At 39.1% G+C, this 17,901-nt stretch overlaps 1 protein-coding gene across 2 annotated transcripts; it reads left to right on the top strand.

The window, feature by feature from the left end:
- The first annotated feature begins 11,700 nt into the window (after window positions 1-11,700).
- On the top strand, window positions 11,701-15,374 carry LOC125609510 (serine/threonine protein phosphatase 2A 55 kDa regulatory subunit B alpha isoform-like). 2 transcript variants are annotated; one of them, XM_048780992.1, is made up of 15 exons: window positions 11,701-11,839; window positions 11,870-12,033; window positions 12,235-12,338; window positions 12,413-12,511; window positions 12,602-12,721; window positions 12,927-13,070; window positions 13,257-13,348; window positions 13,467-13,585; window positions 13,659-13,782; window positions 13,979-14,102; window positions 14,220-14,288; window positions 14,378-14,469; window positions 14,554-14,631; window positions 14,708-14,772; window positions 14,862-15,374. In XM_048780992.1, the coding sequence occupies exons 2-15, from the start codon at window positions 11,919-11,921 to the stop codon at window positions 14,999-15,001; spliced, it is 1,485 nt and encodes a 494-aa protein (XP_048636949.1). In that variant the 5' UTR covers window positions 11,701-11,839; window positions 11,870-11,918; the 3' UTR covers window positions 15,002-15,374. The 2 variants fall into 2 exon arrangements, with proteins under 2 accessions (XP_048636949.1, XP_048636950.1); XM_048780993.1 differs by having other exon boundaries at window positions 11,702-11,836; window positions 11,867-12,033.
- The last annotated feature ends 2,527 nt before the right edge of the window (window positions 15,375-17,901 follow it).

Here is a 17,901-nt window from a genome sequence, read left to right as displayed (position 1 = left end):
TGGACACTAAGGTGGTGGTTAATTAGGTAATGGTTACGTAAAAATTAACAGAAGGTGTAGGCGTGGATGATGTGCTTGTGGTTGCGTTTATCATGGTTTGTGAAAAAAATGTGATTAAGATAGGAGAAGTTGGTTAAGGTTACCAGGTATGTCAAGTTAGGATGGCGACGTGTTTAGGGTTAGCGTGTTGTGTTAGATCTGTGCTGGTTATGGTTATGGATGCCGTGAAATAGTAAGGTTGCGGTTAGATAGGGAGACGTTATGTTTAAGAAAAAATTAACAGAAGGTGTAGGCGTGGACGATCTGGTTGTGGTTGCGTTGGTCATGGTTTGTGAAAAAAATGTGATTAAGATAGGAGAAGTTGGTTAAGGTTACCAGGTATGTCAAGTTAGGATGGCAACGTGTTTAGGGTTAGCGTGTTGTGTTAGATTTGTGCTGGTTATGGTTATGGATGCCGTGAAATAGTAAGGTTGCGGTTAGATAGGTTATGTTTAAGAAAAAATTAACAGAAGGTGTAGGCGTGGACGATGTGGTTGTGGTTGCGTTGGTCATGGTTTGTGGAAAAATGTGATTAAGTTAGGAGTAGTTGGTTAAGGGTACAAGGTATGTCAAGTTAGGATGGTTACGTGTTTAGGGTTAGCGTGTGGTGTTAGATCTGTGTTGGTTATGGTTATGGATGACGTGAAATAGTAAGGTTGCGGCTAATTAGGTTATGGTTAAGTAAAAATTAACAGAAGGTGTAGGCGTGGATGATGTGCTTGTGGTTGCGTTTATCATGGTTTGTGAAAAAATGTGATTAAGTTAGGAGAAGTTAGTTAAGAGTACAAGGTATGTCAAGTTAGGATGGCGACGTGTGGTGTTAGATCTGTGTTGGTTATGGTTATGGATGTCGTGGAAGTGTTCTGTATTTTAGTAAGAAAACATCTAGGGGGTGTGGGTGGGAGTGTGGTTAGTTTCGCAACCGTTTGTTTGTAGGAGTTGCTGGTGTTTAGGGGCTGGCTGTTGTTTAAAGTTGTTTTTTTTAGTTGTTGGTGAGCAAGGGTGTAGCGTTGTTGGAAAAGTTGTGTTCAGGGTAATATTTGAGTTGGTGTGAGTATAACAAGAGGCTTTTGTGTTAGTTGGTGTTAGTTCTGTGTTGGTTATGGTTATGGATAACGTGAAAGTGTTTCGGTTTGTGTGTTGTTTGTCATTACGAAGTTAAGAAGATAGCAGGGTTTGCAAGGGGAGTAGTTATCGTGGTTAGTTAGGGCATTGTCAGGGTGGTAATGGTGGTTTAGGGTGTGGTTGTGGTGAATGGTTTGAACTATGTGTTGGCTTGGATGACTTGATTGTGGTCGTTGGATATGTGGTCTGGGTAGGAGTTGTCGTAATTACGTGTGAAAGTGGTCGGTGGTCAGCGAAGATGTGGCTAGATTGGTTATGGTTGCGCCCCTCTCCGGCAGTGTCGGACGTGGATGATATGTTGGTGGTCGTCGCATATTTGTTCTGGCTAGAAGTGGAGGGGTGGAGGACAGTAAGTTCGTGGTCAAAGAGGTTATGGCTAAAGAAAAATTAACGGGAGGTGTGGATGATGTACTCGTGGTTGTGTTTGTCATGGTTTGGGAATAATGTGATTATTTCGTGTGGTTAGATTATGGTTTAGTGAGGGGGGAAGGTTGCTATGTGGATGACATGATTGTGGTTGTTGTTTTGGATGGTACAGAAAGCTGTTGTGGTTAAGTAGGTTATGGACCAGAAAAAATTTACGGGATGTGTAAAAAATGTGATTAAGTTAGTGAAATGAACAAGGTTGGAAGGTTCGTTTTGTTTAGGGTAGGATTGTTGGGTAGGTTAGATTATTTCGTATGGTTAAAGAATGGTTTAGTGAGGTTGGAAGGTTGCTTTGTGGATGACATGATTGTGGTTGTCGTTTGTGATGGTGAAGAAGGTTGTTGTGGTTAAAGGTGATTGTACTAAACGCTGAGTTTGAAACTTTGAGTGTTAGGTTTGTTGAGCATGTTTGTATTGTGAACACGTTTATGTGGTTACGAAAGTATATTGTGGACACGTTGATGTGGTTACGAAAGTATACTGTACAACACAACTACAATGAAGCTTACCATGAGAAGTAGATAAATTCCGATTTGATCTAAAGCAACCGGCAAGTTTAGTTTGTTGACAAAAGGTTACAGAGTAGTTTCTAGCCGGATTGAAAACAATACAAAATACATAAGTTCTCCGATAACTAGGAAGGCACATTAGTAGAAAAACATGAAAAGGTGCCTTGTTAATCCGTAGAACTATAGTTAGGGAGAGAAGACTAGTAGTAAGCTGGTAAGACAATGGTTTTATACGCTTCCATTGCGTATTGTTGGCGGAACTTGTCAACCATGCCATCTGTGAGACCGCTCATGTGTGGATACGGGTCACCGTAAAGATGTAGCTCCATAAACTTAGCGCATACAGGACCGCAGTCGCCAGACCTTGAGTTTTCATATGTGTCCGTTCTCCGCTGGCATGTAAAAGGAGATAGATCACGGGAGTTGTTCTTGGCCACGTAGCGGATGAGATAGGGGAGCATCTGGAGGATGGGCCTGAGAAATCGTTGAACACGTTCCTCGTCGTATAGAGAGGGCAGTGAATCTAGTACGTCGACATGTCCAGCCCGGAGGTCGATCGCTAACCCAACCCAGTGTCTGTCCGCCCATATCATTGGAGTGTATACCTTCACCACTTCTTTCATCCAGGTTTTACCAGGAAGGAGGATGAGTTTAGGTATCCGCTGATCCCACCTGATTTTGTCTTTCTTAAGTGCGGCTTGAAATTGGCGATCTTTGGACTGCATCAATGAGGTGAGGGTGGGAGGCATAAACGTCGCATTCTCCATCTGTAGCACATCTTTGTGATGCATGTCTAGCATGTGCATTAGGACAGCCATGTGCTGGAGGAGAAAAGATAAAACAAACAGAGATTGAGTTAGTACTAGGTGATAGTGGGGGACATTGCTGTTTTAGAAAGTGTGTTTGCACGTACCAGAGAGTCTGTCCACTGGGAGGGAGTAGCGAGCTGGAGGAGAAACTGGTTGCTGAAGTCGAGTTTTGAAGGTGTGACGAGGAAGCTGATTTACATAGATCAACAAAATATATAGTTGATTTGTGCAAATGTAGAATGTATAGTTAGAAGAAGAAGTTTAGTGATGTTGCTTACCCTTTTTTGTTGGCTGCCATGGTTTTTGCGAAAATGTCCCATAGATCCTCCGGTGGAGGAGTGACCAGAAGGTAATGGGGGAAATCCGGGCGGTTGAGGAAAGTTTGGGCTAGGAACTTTTCTGCCTCAGACGGCTGATGCTCCTTTGTTTTTCTGGTTGGCGATGAGTCACTGAGCTCGCAAACTTCTTTACAAGTCGTTTGTGCCTGCAATATAAACGGGGCAACGATTATAATGGAGACATAGATTTGTAAGGCTAAGAGATCTATTGTCATAAACAGTACATTGAGTTCGTCCACAACCCTACGTACTGTCTTGTCTGGTGATGAATCACTAGCTTCGCCCTCGCCGTGATCCCTGTTTAGATCCTACAGCAATTAAAGGAGTGAGTGAGTTAAGAAAGAATGGTGGTTATAAGCAGAGGATTCATAAAGTATCAGTGAATGAGCAAGTGTTCTTTACTTGTTCGTTCAAACGGCAGTTAGACCCTTTAAGAGTAGCAGTTGCAGCGAAAGCATTTGGGGTGGAGTAGTGTGTAGAGAAGCCAGCGGGCTTGTTTGGAGAGCTGGTGGGTGTGGTGGTCAAAGCAGGTGGTGGGGTAAAAAGTGGATTAGGGGAGATGGTGGGTGGGGTTGTGGCAGCAGGTGTGGGGTTAAAAAGTGGTATTGGGGAGTATAGAAAGGCTGAGGAGTCGTAGATAGGCGGAGCGGTATCAGGTTCGGGTAACGTAAGACCGTGAGAAGGCGGTGATTGGGATGCTGGTTTGTTAAGAGGGGTAGCATCAAACTGTGGCAAAGTCCCTATTGGGGCGTATTGTTGTGAAAGACTTCCTTGAGGGAAGGGAGCAGGTGGGAGAGGGGTTTTTTGAGAGGTGACCGCAGTGAAAAGTGGTGATAGTTCGGTAGATGTTTGTATGGTTGGAGAATGTTGGGCGAGGGAGATAGCGGGTGGAGGAGAGTTATGGGCAGATGAGGGTGGGTCTGATGTTGGGGTGGCAGGAATGTGGTTGGGTGGTTCGTGGTCAAGGGGGTCGACGACGAGGTGGGTAGATGAATGCTCTCCGTGTTTAGGAGAGTTGTGGTTATCAGCAGGCGATGGGTGGATATAGGTTTGATGGTTAGGAGACTGTTGGTCGACAACGAGAGGGTTAAAGGCCAGAGGGTTGTGGCTGGGAGATTTGTGGCTAGCAGAACTGTGAGTTGGTGATCTGTGGTCATGTGGTTGATGGCTAGGAGATTGGTGGTCAGTAGAGTGATGGTGGTTAAGTTGGTGGTCAGGTGAGTTGTGGTCAGTAGATAGGAGTTGGTTGGATCATTGGCTATGAGAGGGGCTGAGGGGAGAGTGTGGACGGGGAGAGGATTTGTGGTCAGCAGAGTGGTTGTCAGCTGATAGGTGATTATTGAGAATGGGGTTGTTGAAATCAATGCGTCTAGAAGCACAATGCTGGGCACGGTATTGACTCAGAATAGGTGATCCAGAACCCAAAATGCCATCAGAGACCTGTTAATCAAATGAAACCTGAAAGTTTTAGAATCAAGCTTTTGTAATGGTTATGTATGTTGTTATGCAAGTAAAATGGGTTACCTGGTTGGTCTTACGCCTCTTAGAGTTGGGGGAATCATGATGATCATCACCTTGGAGATCATTAGACTGTGGTCGATGAGGTGCGCTCCTGCGACGATGCGTGACAACAAACTGTGGTAATAAAGAAGTGGCTCTGCTCCTTTTAAGTTGCCAGTGTAGCTTTTGTTTAAGACGCTCGTTGGATGCTCCCAACTTCGCAACTGTGGCTTCCAACCCGGTTATTCTGGCTACCATCAGGGTGGCATTGGCTTCCAAAGTAGAGATTCTAGCTTCTAACAACTCGGTGGAGGGGGCGGGGGTTGGAGTGGAGGATGCTTGCAAGCGGGTGCTGCGCCTATTTTCTGAAGGTACTGAAGTTTCTTTCCCCGCTTTGTGAGGTTTGATCGTGGACTCCATCCTTTTCCTCGGAACAGTGTGTTTCTTGTGGACGGGTTTTTCAGGTATTGGAGTAAACGTGAAAACAGGCTCCGAGCAATCTCCTCCGGGCCACATAGCTTTAGAAAAACAGTGGTTGTTGGCTATCAGCTGCTCCATGTATGTCACCTTATCATCTGTCTTTTCGTTTGGCCATACCCCCCATCCAGGATGCGGTCCCCTGACTAGCGGTATAAGTGGTGTCACCCGCAGCTGCATGAGACAGAACACACAAAGTTATCGTTGTCAGTCAGCAAAGAAAGGCAAACAAATCGCGCTTGAGGAGCTATAAACTTACAGAGGAGTTAGCTTCTACTTCTAGAACTGCGTCTAGATCAATGGATGGATGGTTAGGTAGATTAGGCTCGGTAAGGTCCATTATTGTCTGGTCGTTAAAGGGAGCAGGGATCTTAGAGAGCAACATGGGTATGGCTCTGAAAGCGAGTAACTGCAATGCTAGAGGGAAGCCGGTGAGACGAAATGTTTCTTGTTTGAGCTTCAGAACAAGCATATCAACTGGGCTGTCTACGGGGTTGCCTTTCTCGAACTTAGGCGGTTTCATGCAACGCACAGTGTGTAGGAAAGATTCGCGCCCCCAAGGGAATTCGAGGAAAGCATCTACATCATCCAGCATCTGAACGTACCTCAGCGTAGGGCGGTGAATCTGTTGGGAGGCGATCAAGACTCCATCGAGTATGATGATGAGAGCAAGCCGGATTCTCCTCCACTCATCCATTTGGTGGTCGTGCTCAAGCTCCTCAGCTAAGTCTGCAATGGTGATATTGTCGTACTTGCCTACTATCTTCTGCCACAACGGATCTTTGTGTGCGCCCTTCTGCTTGTTTGCATCCTTTCGGTTGTGGTCAGGTGCTTCGTACCCGTCGGGAAAGGAGCCACAATTAAGGCCGGTAATGGTCCCAAACTCTTCGAGGCTGAATCTAAGAGGGTCTTTACCAAACACAGACCATAGCGTGTGTTCTTGGTTGCAGCGTAACTGACGAGAGAGAAGGCTGTGTATCAGCTTACAGGAAACTGGGCACTGACGAGTTGGGAGATCGAAAAGCTTTCCGAAGGAAGATTCCCTAATCTTTGCAAACACTTCAGAACCGCGAAGGGCGTGGCGAACGAAAGCTAGAATGTTCGGCCTAGAGTAGATATTCAGACGATGACGGGGGAATCTGTCAGTGGCGAAAAGCCTCTCGGGGAGACGGGAATCACACGCGTTATCTGCAATTTAAAAAAAAAATTAAAATTTAAGGGTTTGCTGTCTCCGACGGAATCAAAAAGAAAGTGAAATAATGGATCTAACCTTCCATTTGGAGTTGTTCGATGAAGCGGTTGCACGGCAAGTATCAAGAACTTCTGGGTCGAGAAACCTGAGGCGAGACGATGATTCTGCGAAATCGAAGCGACGAACTTCTGGATCGAGAAACCGGAGGCGAGACGATGATTCTGCGAACTTATGGGTAGAGAATTTCGGGGGAGATAATCAGAAAGAAAAAAAGACAAGATTAGGGTTCATCGGGTTCATCGGGTTCATCGGGAGAAAAGGATTAGGGTTCGTCGAGAGTGAGTTGTTTTTACAAGAACCGTGAAAATGGAAGAAGATAAAGTAAACGGATGGTTTGTAAAAAGTAAAAGGTAAGTATCGGTTTGGTCTCGTTTTGGTTAATTAGATTGGTCTCATTGAGTGGTTAACTAGATGTCTCTGGTCTGGTTGAGGGTTATATTAGTAAACTCTGCATAGAGAAAGTGTGCTGTATCATATTGTGTCTCTGAGTGATATTAATAAGACAACATGTGTCTCTGAGGGTAAAAATTTCTTTCTTCTGTTGTGACATCATCGTCAGAGTAGAAGTTGTCGAGCTTAGATTTGAGATCTTCTATTAGTTTTGCAGCATTTAAGTCTTTTTTTTTCTATTTTCCACTCTCCTAGAGCTCTCCTGCAACTGGACATATGATCTATGATACTTGCATTAGGAGAGAGCCCAGGAAAATTCCAACCATCTATAAACACATGTCTTATCTCTTCATTATCCAGACATTGCTTATCAAATTTGAATGTTTTCCTTTTCCTTATTGGTTTGGATCAGATATCTGCTAGTATCGGACGGTGGTCGGATTCCCACATATGTAGTATTGCCCTTTTGAATGTGAGAATTTTTCATGCCAATCTTCGTTTCTAAGAGCACGATCAAAACAACATCATACATATCCATTGGGGCGTTTTCTGACCCATGACAATTGGTTCCCAATGCATGAAAACTCAAGCATACCAAAATCTGAAATCATCTTATTGAACAAAAGAAATGATGTGTCAGATCTGCGTTTTCCTCCTTCTTTCTCATGGTATCCTGTTATTTCATTAAAATCACCTTTCATAAACCAAAGACCATCTCTAGTTGTGGCAGAACGCGTAAGACGTTCCCAAACTTGATCTCTTATTTCTAAAACAGTCCCCATAAATAAATATCTTATAGACATTTATTTCATTAATGACTGCTTTTACATTATTCGAAAATAAAACAACAACTTGAAAATAATCTATAAGAAACAAAGGTAAACCAGGCCAAGTGGCTCAACGGTAAGCAATTTATTAAAATTTAAGCCAGACTGAATGTTTTGCAACAGTAGCTTCCTATCCTTCGTCTCAGTAAAGAATAAGAGTCTTGGGCGATGCTTCTGACACATCTCCGTAAAGTGTCGAACTGTGAGGTCTTTTCTTATCCCTTGACAGTTCCAACTGAGTGTCTTCATTGATGAAGGTGGGGCAGATATTTGACATCCACCATACCTTTATGTTGGTTACCAATACTTGTTGTAGCTTTCCTCGAACCTGATGACTTTAAGCCCCTTCTACCATGAGCAACATTCCCACTTGTGTTGTTTTAGCATTAATTCACGGCGAAGCTCGACGCTGGTTTCCCAATTGCAATGTTGGGAACAAAGAGCATGTGATACTTCTTGTTACTGTTTTCTCAGCCGCATTCTCATCAGCCTCATCCTTGTCTGCGTTTTTTGGTTTGCTTCAATCATAAGGATTAAGCTCCCTAGTATATTCTGAATGTTAGCTTCCATGTCCAGGGATTTAAAAGTTACAAGATCTTCTCCCATCAAGTCATCTCCTCCATTATCATTAGCTCATTGCCAATAGGCTCTTCCATGTCAGCATCAGCTGCGTCTCCTTCCTCATTATCGTTATCACACTCATTCATGGCAGCATTTAAAGCATTGTATGGAGGGATTAGGTCCTCTGTTGTGGCTTCTACATATGAGACAAGAGTTCGTGTGGATGAGTTTGACCTGAAGGTTACATTTATATCAATAAGAGGCTGCTCAGTAGCTGTTCTTGATTTTGGTTCAATGGAACCAGTTATCCCTGACCGAGGCTTAGTGCCCTCACCAGTTGAACCTGATGATGTATCCCTAGTTTGATGATTTATCTTCAAGGGCCTGAGCTGTTTCTCCTTCCATACTCGCTCTTTACTAGCGTTTTGATATCTTCCTGCAGTATCCTGCTTGCGAACATATGAGTACGGATTGTATCGAGAGTTTCTAGGATTGGTAGCTCGATTAACGCGGCTTGAATGAGAAGACTGTTTCACTCGAGAATAAGAGCTCGTTCCTTCTTTGTAAGACCTATAAGTGGTCTCATCTATCACTCGTGCGTTTCCAGTGGTTATTCTTTAGCCAGCATCTGTCTGTTCGCCTCTACTAGCATTTGAAGGAACTCGATCAAACATTGTTTCTCAAGTTGTCATTTGGCTTATCACATTACTCTATGTCGTCAAGCAATCTTGAGCCTCATGTGACATAAGACCACATGTGGTGCAATGCTTAAAAAACTTTTCATAGTGGAGCTTAATGGTAATATCCTCCTTATTTCTTGTTTGAAGTTTCCTTGAGAACTTGAAGGGCTTAGAAGAGTCCATCTAAACATTGATCTTTCCCTTTGAAGTATCAATCTTGCCCACTTTCCCAAGTCGATTACCAATAGATTCTAGATTTGATGAGTGCAGAGATGAAGTGGGATCCCTTGGAGGTGAATCCAAAACATCACTATTGACGGATAGTGTTCGTCTATCACCGGCTCCCAGCGTACCAACACGAACATACAGAAGTTGTGATGGAAAGGGCCTTGGTTGAGAACAAAATTAAGATATTCCTCATTATCAAAATTGAATAGAAAACGTACATTGCCCAAATCGTAAGCGGTAATCTTTTCTGATATACCCCATTGTTCCAGCATAGCTACAATGAGTCTCTCCACATTTTTTTTTAAATTTAAGATCTTGTTAATAAGAGACAAGTTGTATTCTCTTATGAGATGTTCATCGGCTTGATCCGGCAATTGTATCGGCTCATCATCATCTTCCTCGAGAAGGATACCTTTGCCCTTGCTTGATGCCATTGAATTGATTTCTACCGTACAAAGATACGCTAGTTGATTTCCTTTGGATCGAGAACAGAGGACGTCGAGAACAGGCTCTAAAGAACAGAGGGCGTCGAGGAAGCGTGAAAGTGAAGGAATCACCAATCAAATAAGGCCAAAGCATCATAGTTCAAAATTATTACTAGATATTGACAATTTTGTTCACCTTTATTATCTCTCTCACAGTCTTTACTTTTCATGTTATCTTGAAGCCGGCATCTATAGTGTTAAGTATTAACAGTGAATGGACAAGAGTACAAAAGATATGTGCTTATTTTCGGTAGTAATGCATAAGAGTGTCAAAGACAGAGCATAAGAGAGTGGAAGATTTTTGTGTTGTGGCATGTGACCATGTAATCGTGTATCCTTATATACTAGACAAATCCAAGCAGAATTAGTGTATCATTGTATAAATCCACAAGCTTTAGAACCGTTTTCGGTGTATAACTCCATAACAAGAAATACACTACAAAGATGTTTTCGCACTAACAAGTTAGATTAAACATAAATGTAAACAAAATAGATAAATATTCAAAATTTGCAAGAATTATGTATCTGCTAACTTCGAATTGATTCACCAAAGAAAATTTCTACCAATCCATACACTCGACATAGTAAATCACTCCTAACGAGATTCATTGAAACATCATTCTTTTTCTTTGCATTTTTTTTCTTTGTGCACTAAATCTTTTTCTTCACATAAGCTTTCATAGCATCATAGTTCAAAATTATTACTAGATATTGACAATTTTGTTCACCTTTATTATCTCTCTCACAGTCTTTACATTTCATGTTATCTTGAAGCCGACATCTATAGTGTTAAGTGTTAACAGTGAATGGGCAAAAGTGCGAAAGATATGTGCTTATTTTCGGTAGTAATGCATAAAAATGTCAAAGACAGAGCATAAAAGAGTGGAAAATTTTTGTGTTGTGTCATGTGACCATGTAATCGTGTATCTTTATATACTAGACAAATCCAAGCAGAATTAGTATATCATGGTATAAATCCACAAGCTTTAGAACTGTTTTTGGTGTATAACTCCATAACAAGAAATATACTACAAAGATGTTTTCGCACCAACAATTTAGATTAAACATAAATTGTAAACGAAATAGATAAAGATTCAAAATTTGCAAAAATTGTGTATCTGCTAACTTCGAATTGATTCATCAAAGAAAATTTCTACCAATCCAAACACTCGACATTGTAAAGCACTCATAACGAAATTCATTGAAACATCATTCTTTTTCTTCGCATTTTTTTCTTCGTGCACTAAATCTTTTTCTTCACATAAGCTTTCTTTTTTCTCCTATGACGAATGATCCCTACATTCACCGAGGCTAGTCACAGTCTGTGATATGGATGATCAAAGTGGGGTAAAAGAAAAATAAGAAGTGTGCTGACCAATCGAAAATTCAACTTGTATTTTTTTTTTTTTGAGGAATTATCCAAAAAGTCAATTTACATCTAAGCTAATCAATAGTATAATTTTTAGTGATGAAATAATATGGAAATTCTCACAAATATACAAAATTAATTGTATTTATCAAATAGACTTTAAACAAAAGTAATAATTTATGTTGAAAACAACAACAAAACAAAAAACGTACTATAATATATAGTGTCCAGACAAGAGATAAATCTCACATTGCAATTAGTGTCTTTATATACACATCAACATTTGTGGGGAGAAAAACACTGTCAATTCATGTGAAAATATTCAAATATTGTAGTTTTTACTGATATAAATGGATAAAAAACAAATGTATTATCTGACTAACAAGAGATCTTTATCGCAAAGAAACTTTGAAAATGACTTTAAAAAGGGAAAAAAAATCTACATATCGACTAATTCTCAACACGTTATAAGAGAATTGGGGGCAAAATAATAAAATATAGATATATTTTCTTTCTTCTTATAATAATCGTCACATAGCCATTTACAGAGAAGGTAAAATACGGTAACAATGTGATTTCTCTGCCTTAACTTTAGAAGAAAAAATACGGTAAGCTCCTACCATAAAAAAGCTAATAAAACCAAAAAGATGATTTAACTAAATAAAATAAAAGAAAAATAAATACATTTTTCTTAATTAAGTAGAGAGAGAGAGAGAGAGAGAGAGAGAAGGGAGAGTGTTGTGTTGTGTTGTGTTGTGATCTTATTTGTTTGTCGAAATCTGGGAATCATCTCAGACTCTCTCCCCTCCTCTTCCTTTCCTCGATTTGCCGTCAGAAAAAAAAACAACCGGCGAACTCAATCGTAATTGATTTCTAGCCGCCCCTGATCGTCGGAGAGAGGGGATGAACGGTGACGATGGGGAGATCGTCGCAGCTTCGGTAGATCCATCTCTGCCTCTGGAATGGAGATTCTCTCAGGTCTTCGGTGAACGCAGCGCTGGTGAAGAAGTTCAAGAAGGTTTAACTCATCGATCTAATCTCTCCAGCTGAAATTAAGGCATCTTTGAGTCTTCTTACATTTTTAATCAATGTTTTGTGACTGTTATGCTTCTTAATAGCTTATGATGTATGCTTGTGACTAGATTACATTGTATTGTTTTCTTTATGTTATGTTATGTTATGTTAGTTGAAACTTGGAAGCTTGTGTGTTCCTCCGCAGTTGATGTGATTTCAGCAATCGAGTTTGATCATTCCGGCGACCATCTTGCTACCGGGGACCGTGGAGGACGTGTTGTTCTTTTCGAGAGGAGCCATGTCATAAACGTAACGTCCCCACTTTTTTTTTCTGAAAATGGGAATATGATATATATGTTGTTGCATGCTATTATCAACTACAGAGCAGTGGAGGAGCTAGAAGGGATCTTGAAGACACTGATCACCCACTGAGGCATCCTGAGTTTCGTTATAAAACAGAGTTTCAGAGTCATGACCCTGAGGTATTATCATTTCATTACTCTCTTCTCCTAATACGTTGTGTGCTATACCTTTTATTTGCTGTCTTTTGATATGTGATCCTGGTCTACCAGTTTGATTATCTCAAGAGTTTGGAGATAGAGGAGAAGATAAACAAAATTAGATGGTGTCAAACAGCCAATGGCACTCTTTTTCTCCTGTCGACAAACGATAAAACCATCAAGTATTGGAAGGTGAGAATATCATTTACTTCTCGATACCTTAATGGTCATTGACATTGTTTGTTGGGTTGCTTACTGTATCTAAATGGGTGCTAAGTCGTGAATGTTGTAAAGAATTTTTCGTTGTGTGTTTATTTTTTTGTATCTATAAACAGTTGAGATGTGTATGTAGAGGTGAAATCTTTTCTTTTTCTTTACTCATGTGAGTGTTTAACAGGTTCAAGACAAGAAGATCAAGAAAGTTTGTGAAGTAAATTCAGATCCTTCAAAAACTGGAGCGGTCGCAAGCTCTGGCAATCCAACCGCGTGCCTTGGGAACGGAGGAGTACCTGAAGCCATCTCATCGCTGCGGTTCCCACTGGTAAATAAATTCATTCTGTATATTTTGAACATTCATTGCATCTGAGAGTCGAATTGAGTGATGAAATTTGCTCGAATTTACACTTCATTGATGCTAGACTTGTGCTTCTTAGCTCTAATCTCCCGTGCTCTTCTGTTTTGGAATTGATTCTCAAGTCATGCAATAGTTCAATTTTGGCATATACAGGTAACTAGCCATGAGTCGAGCCCTGTGGCTAGATGTCGAAGAGTCTATTCTCATGCTCATGACTATCACATCAATTCCATCTCAAATAATAGGTAGTTTATTCATCTTCACCCCATTTTGAATTCTACTTGATTTATTAGTATGAGATCCATACTTTCATTGTCAATGTTTGGCGCTCCTAACAGTTTTTTTTCTTTCTATTTAAATCAGTGACGGAGAAACATTTATTTCGGCTGATGATTTGCGAATAAATCTTTGGAATCTGGAGATTAGCAATCAAAGTTTCAATATTGTTGATGTTAAGCCTGAGAAAATGGAAGATCTATCTGGTAAGCTCTGGTTTACTTCTCTTTCAGTCCAATAAAGCAATAGGGATGCTAATACCGCATTTGGTTCTTGCAGAGGTTATCACATCAGCAGAGTTTCATCCTACACATTGCAATATGTTAGCTTATAGCAGTTCCAAAGGCTCAATTCGCCTGATTGATCTGCGCCAATCAGCTTTATGTGACTCACATTCCAAATTGTAAGTCTTGAGACTTGCAATCATCCAATATATAATATAACTTGAAAGGACAATCTAACTTGTAGAATCTAATAACTTGTCTACTTCATCAAAGTTTGCTAATTATTTCTCGCACCTTTCTTTGGAAAAGAAACATACATACCAAGACAAGAGATAAGTGTCTAGCAGCAAAGGCTAACATTGCTTGTTTCTGCAGGTTTGAGGAACCAGAGGCAGCAGGTCCTAAGTCGTTCTTCACTGAGATAATTGCTTCAGTGTCAGACATCAAATTTGCGAAAGAAGGAAGATATCTCCTTAGCCGTGACTACATGACACTCAAGGTCCGTACACACTTTCATTGGCATTAGATATGACTATGCCCTTAAAGCTATCAGTGGCTGGTTTCTAATTCTTCTCGTAAGATAAACTGAACTTGTAGTTATGTTTTTCCTTGTCAGTTATGGGACATCAACATGGATTCAGGTCCGGTGTCAACTTTCCAGGTTCATGAGTATCTGAAACCGAAGGTAAGTTCCCTATGCTTTTGAGAGATAGCTGCTTTTTACGAGCTGGTGCATAGCTGATTGATACTCCATTTCCCTTTGCCCATTTACAGCTCTGTGATTTATATGAAAATGATTCTATCTTTGACAAGTTCGAGTGTTGTATAAGTGGCAATGGATTGCGAGCAGCTACAGGTTCTTACAGGTATGCCCCCGAAAGCAGAGCATGTTTCTTTGTTATTAGCATTATCATGTATACTCATTCCTTCCGCTCACGTGCTCTGTCCAGCAATATGTTCCGTGTGTTTGGTGTTTCCCCGGGAAGTACTGAGTCTGCAACTTTAGAAGCAAGCAGGAATCCTATGAGGTAAACTTGATAAAGCTATTAAGAGTTAGTGTACTCGATCTTATCTTCCTTACCTTTTTTTGTGGTTTTATCATAGGAGGCATGTCCCAGTTCCCTCGAGGTCATCCAGACTAGGCAGTATAGCGCGTGTTGTAGGTAGAGGTCAGTCTCTCTCTCTCTCTCTTTCTCATTTAAGCTTATATATACCTTTTAAGATCAAATTAGTAAATACGCTGAAACGGTGAAAGCAGGATCAGAGAGTGCAGGAGGAGTCGATGGGAGTAGCAATGCTCTTGATTACAAAACAAAGTTGCTGCATCTTGCTTGGCATCCAAATGAGAACTCTATTGCTTGTGCCGCTGGAAATAGCTTGTACATGTACTATGCTTAACCACATTACTCAGCCAAAAAAAAAGGCGTATTTTCTCTGCTCTAGACTCTGTTTTTCTTTTCTACCTTCTGGTGATTAATGGGAATTGCTATATACATCATCATCATCAGTGATCATATAAGCTCTTTAATCATCATGCTGGACTTGTGCTCCTGGAAACTACTTTACAGGCCAAGAACGAAAGAGGTGAAAATCCGATTGAAAGAAATCGTGATTTTAGTAAAAGCTAATGTCATATGACTTTTGGATTGGATATAAGATTAGATTATTTTACAATCTTTTCTGTCTTGTGTAATCATTGTTTTATTGATTCTTTTTCTTAGACTTGTTTCTCCTTTGTTGACTTATTAAAATAATACATTTCATTTACCTATATTATTTTCTTATTTATTTGTTTTGACTTTTTTAATATATAAAAAAAAAACAAAGCATGCAACCCTTCCATAATAGGAATGGTTCATGCAAGTATTTGAAAATGGACAATTTGGATATTAAAAAGGTATTATTTACAATATTCTAATTAAAACTGGACGCTAAATTCAAATAACGATTTCAAAACAAGCATTTTAGATATCATTTTCATTAAATTTTAAAACTGAACATATAATTTGGTTATCCAGTCCATTTTCACGTTGAGATAAATTAAATTATTCCAAATGATTAAGTATTATAAATTAAATATATTGGACAAAACGAGTATAGATTTTTATTTTTGTTAAAAATGTATAAATATTTTTTTTTAATATGCTTTATTGGTTGATCCGGTCTGTCCCGAAAAAAATAAACTTAGGATTGGCTATCACACTATTGTTTGATCTGAATTTTGAGTGTTTTTCGACTAATGTTAAAAGATAACTGAACACCTGTTACTAAACTACCAGGTAAACTGCTTAGGCTAAATGTCCCAAGCTCAGAATTCCCACATAAATGTGACTTTGTTTCAAGGGATACTCGAACTTCGGAAGCAGTGTTGTAGCACATTTTCAGGTCTCATCTACCACTTGACCACACTCATGCGATGCGAGCATAAATGAAAAAAAGTTTGTTACGCACTGACATTGTGTTAATAAGTTGCTTGACCTAAGATGATGATTTTATAGCAAAAAGATTTTTATTTATGACAAAGTTAAGTCAACAAGTCTATGACAAAGTTTCAACGCGTGAAATGATGTCAATGAAAGGCATTGGAGGAAAATTCTAAGAAAGTTGACTAATTCCTACTTTTTAATTGTTTTTGTCAAAATAAAATAAATCATTGATATTTAACCACTACGCTTAAACTCAAAAGTCAAAAAAAAAAGTTTAATTTTGTGCGCAAATTTTAAATTTAAATGATTTAGCATTGAACATACATAATTTAATGTCTCACCCTATATTGATTTTCATTTTAAAAAAGTAGTGCATTTTGTTTGAAGTTCATTACAGGTTAATGAAATTTCAGAAACAATGTCTTTTTGTTGGTTTTTTTCAAGTTTATGTCCAACTTTTTGCCAAACGTTTTATAGAAAGCATTATTTTTCGTTGAAAGTTGGAGGCTAATGATTTCACATAAATTTAGTTTTGGTTTTTTTTTCAGAATTGGATATCCTATTATAGAAGATATTATTTTCTAAAATTTCAGTGTGAGATTTTGATTGCATGAACAACAAATTTAAAGCCAAATACTACATTACTTGTTTAAATTTCCAGTGTGAAACTTTAATTGTATCCACATCAAACTTTCTTCAAGCCACCACACAAATCATTAGCCTCCAACCTTCAACGAAATTTAGCACACATCTTATATCTCCGTAGTTATCAACAAGATTCTTCACCTAACTCTTGTTACATTATTATAATTTATTCACTTAACCTTAATATCACCATTAGGACATAACCTAATCCTTACAACAACATTAAGAATTATCTAATTAATCTTTGTATCACATTAGAGAAATAATTTCTACGCAAGTCTCTTGTACCTCAATCGTAAGGTTACCTTGAGAATGTTCCTCCCAAAATTTAAAATTTTTGTTGTTTTTACCACATATCTCTTCTTCTCACTGATGATTTGATTGTCATCCTTGGTCTTTTTATATATTGTCGTCATCTTAACTTTTAATACCAATTATTAGATTTTTTAAAGTTTATATTCAACTATTTCGCGAATGGTTAGTATGATATTTTTCATTTTAAACTTAAGAGGTAAAGCCGAATTTGGTTTTGAATTCTTTCTTAAAAGATCGTGTACTAATCATAATTTGGTTTTGGATATCTTATTATATATTATAAATTATTTGTCTAAATTTTCAATGTGTGATTTTGATTACATTCGCAATATATTTTTATTGTAATTTTAGTTATAATTAGCTCACTATAGAAAAAAAAAAGTAAAACAAATTTGATTGTCTTCTAATAATATTAATATCTGTCAAAATTAACAAAACCATGATTTCAAAGTTAGAAATATAAAGCTATTCGCGTACTTGCAGAATAGGAAAAATAGCTTAAGACAATAAGAAATTTTTGATCAGCACAAACCCAATGTCAATTAAAAAAATCATCACAAACTCTTTAATTTCAGTTTGTGAAGTTGGTACTTTGATTTGAATATAATCTAGTAAACGACAAAAAATAAGTGTTGAAATTCTGTGATTCCATTCAAATAATTCTCTCTCTCTCTGTCACACACGCACAGTACTCTATAAACCCACCAAAAAAAAAAAAAAAAACCTTCTCTCTAGAACCCAAAAGCTCTCGCCTCTCTCTTAAATCGTAAAGAATCCCTAACTCCGGCCCGGCTTCTCCGGCGCCGGAGGTTCTCCTCTTCCCCTTATCTCTCTTTTTCCTTTTGCTCTCTCCCTCGAAGCCTCTTCCCTTGCCGATATGCTTGCGACTCTGGTTTTGTCGGGTCAAGTCGG

Source organism: Brassica napus, chromosome A5 (assembly GCF_020379485.1).
Source record: "Brassica napus cultivar Da-Ae chromosome A5, Da-Ae, whole genome shotgun sequence".
In the NCBI taxonomy this organism is placed as follows: domain Eukaryota; kingdom Viridiplantae; phylum Streptophyta; class Magnoliopsida; order Brassicales; family Brassicaceae; genus Brassica; species Brassica napus.
This window is presented reverse-complemented; position numbering and strand designations above follow the sequence as displayed.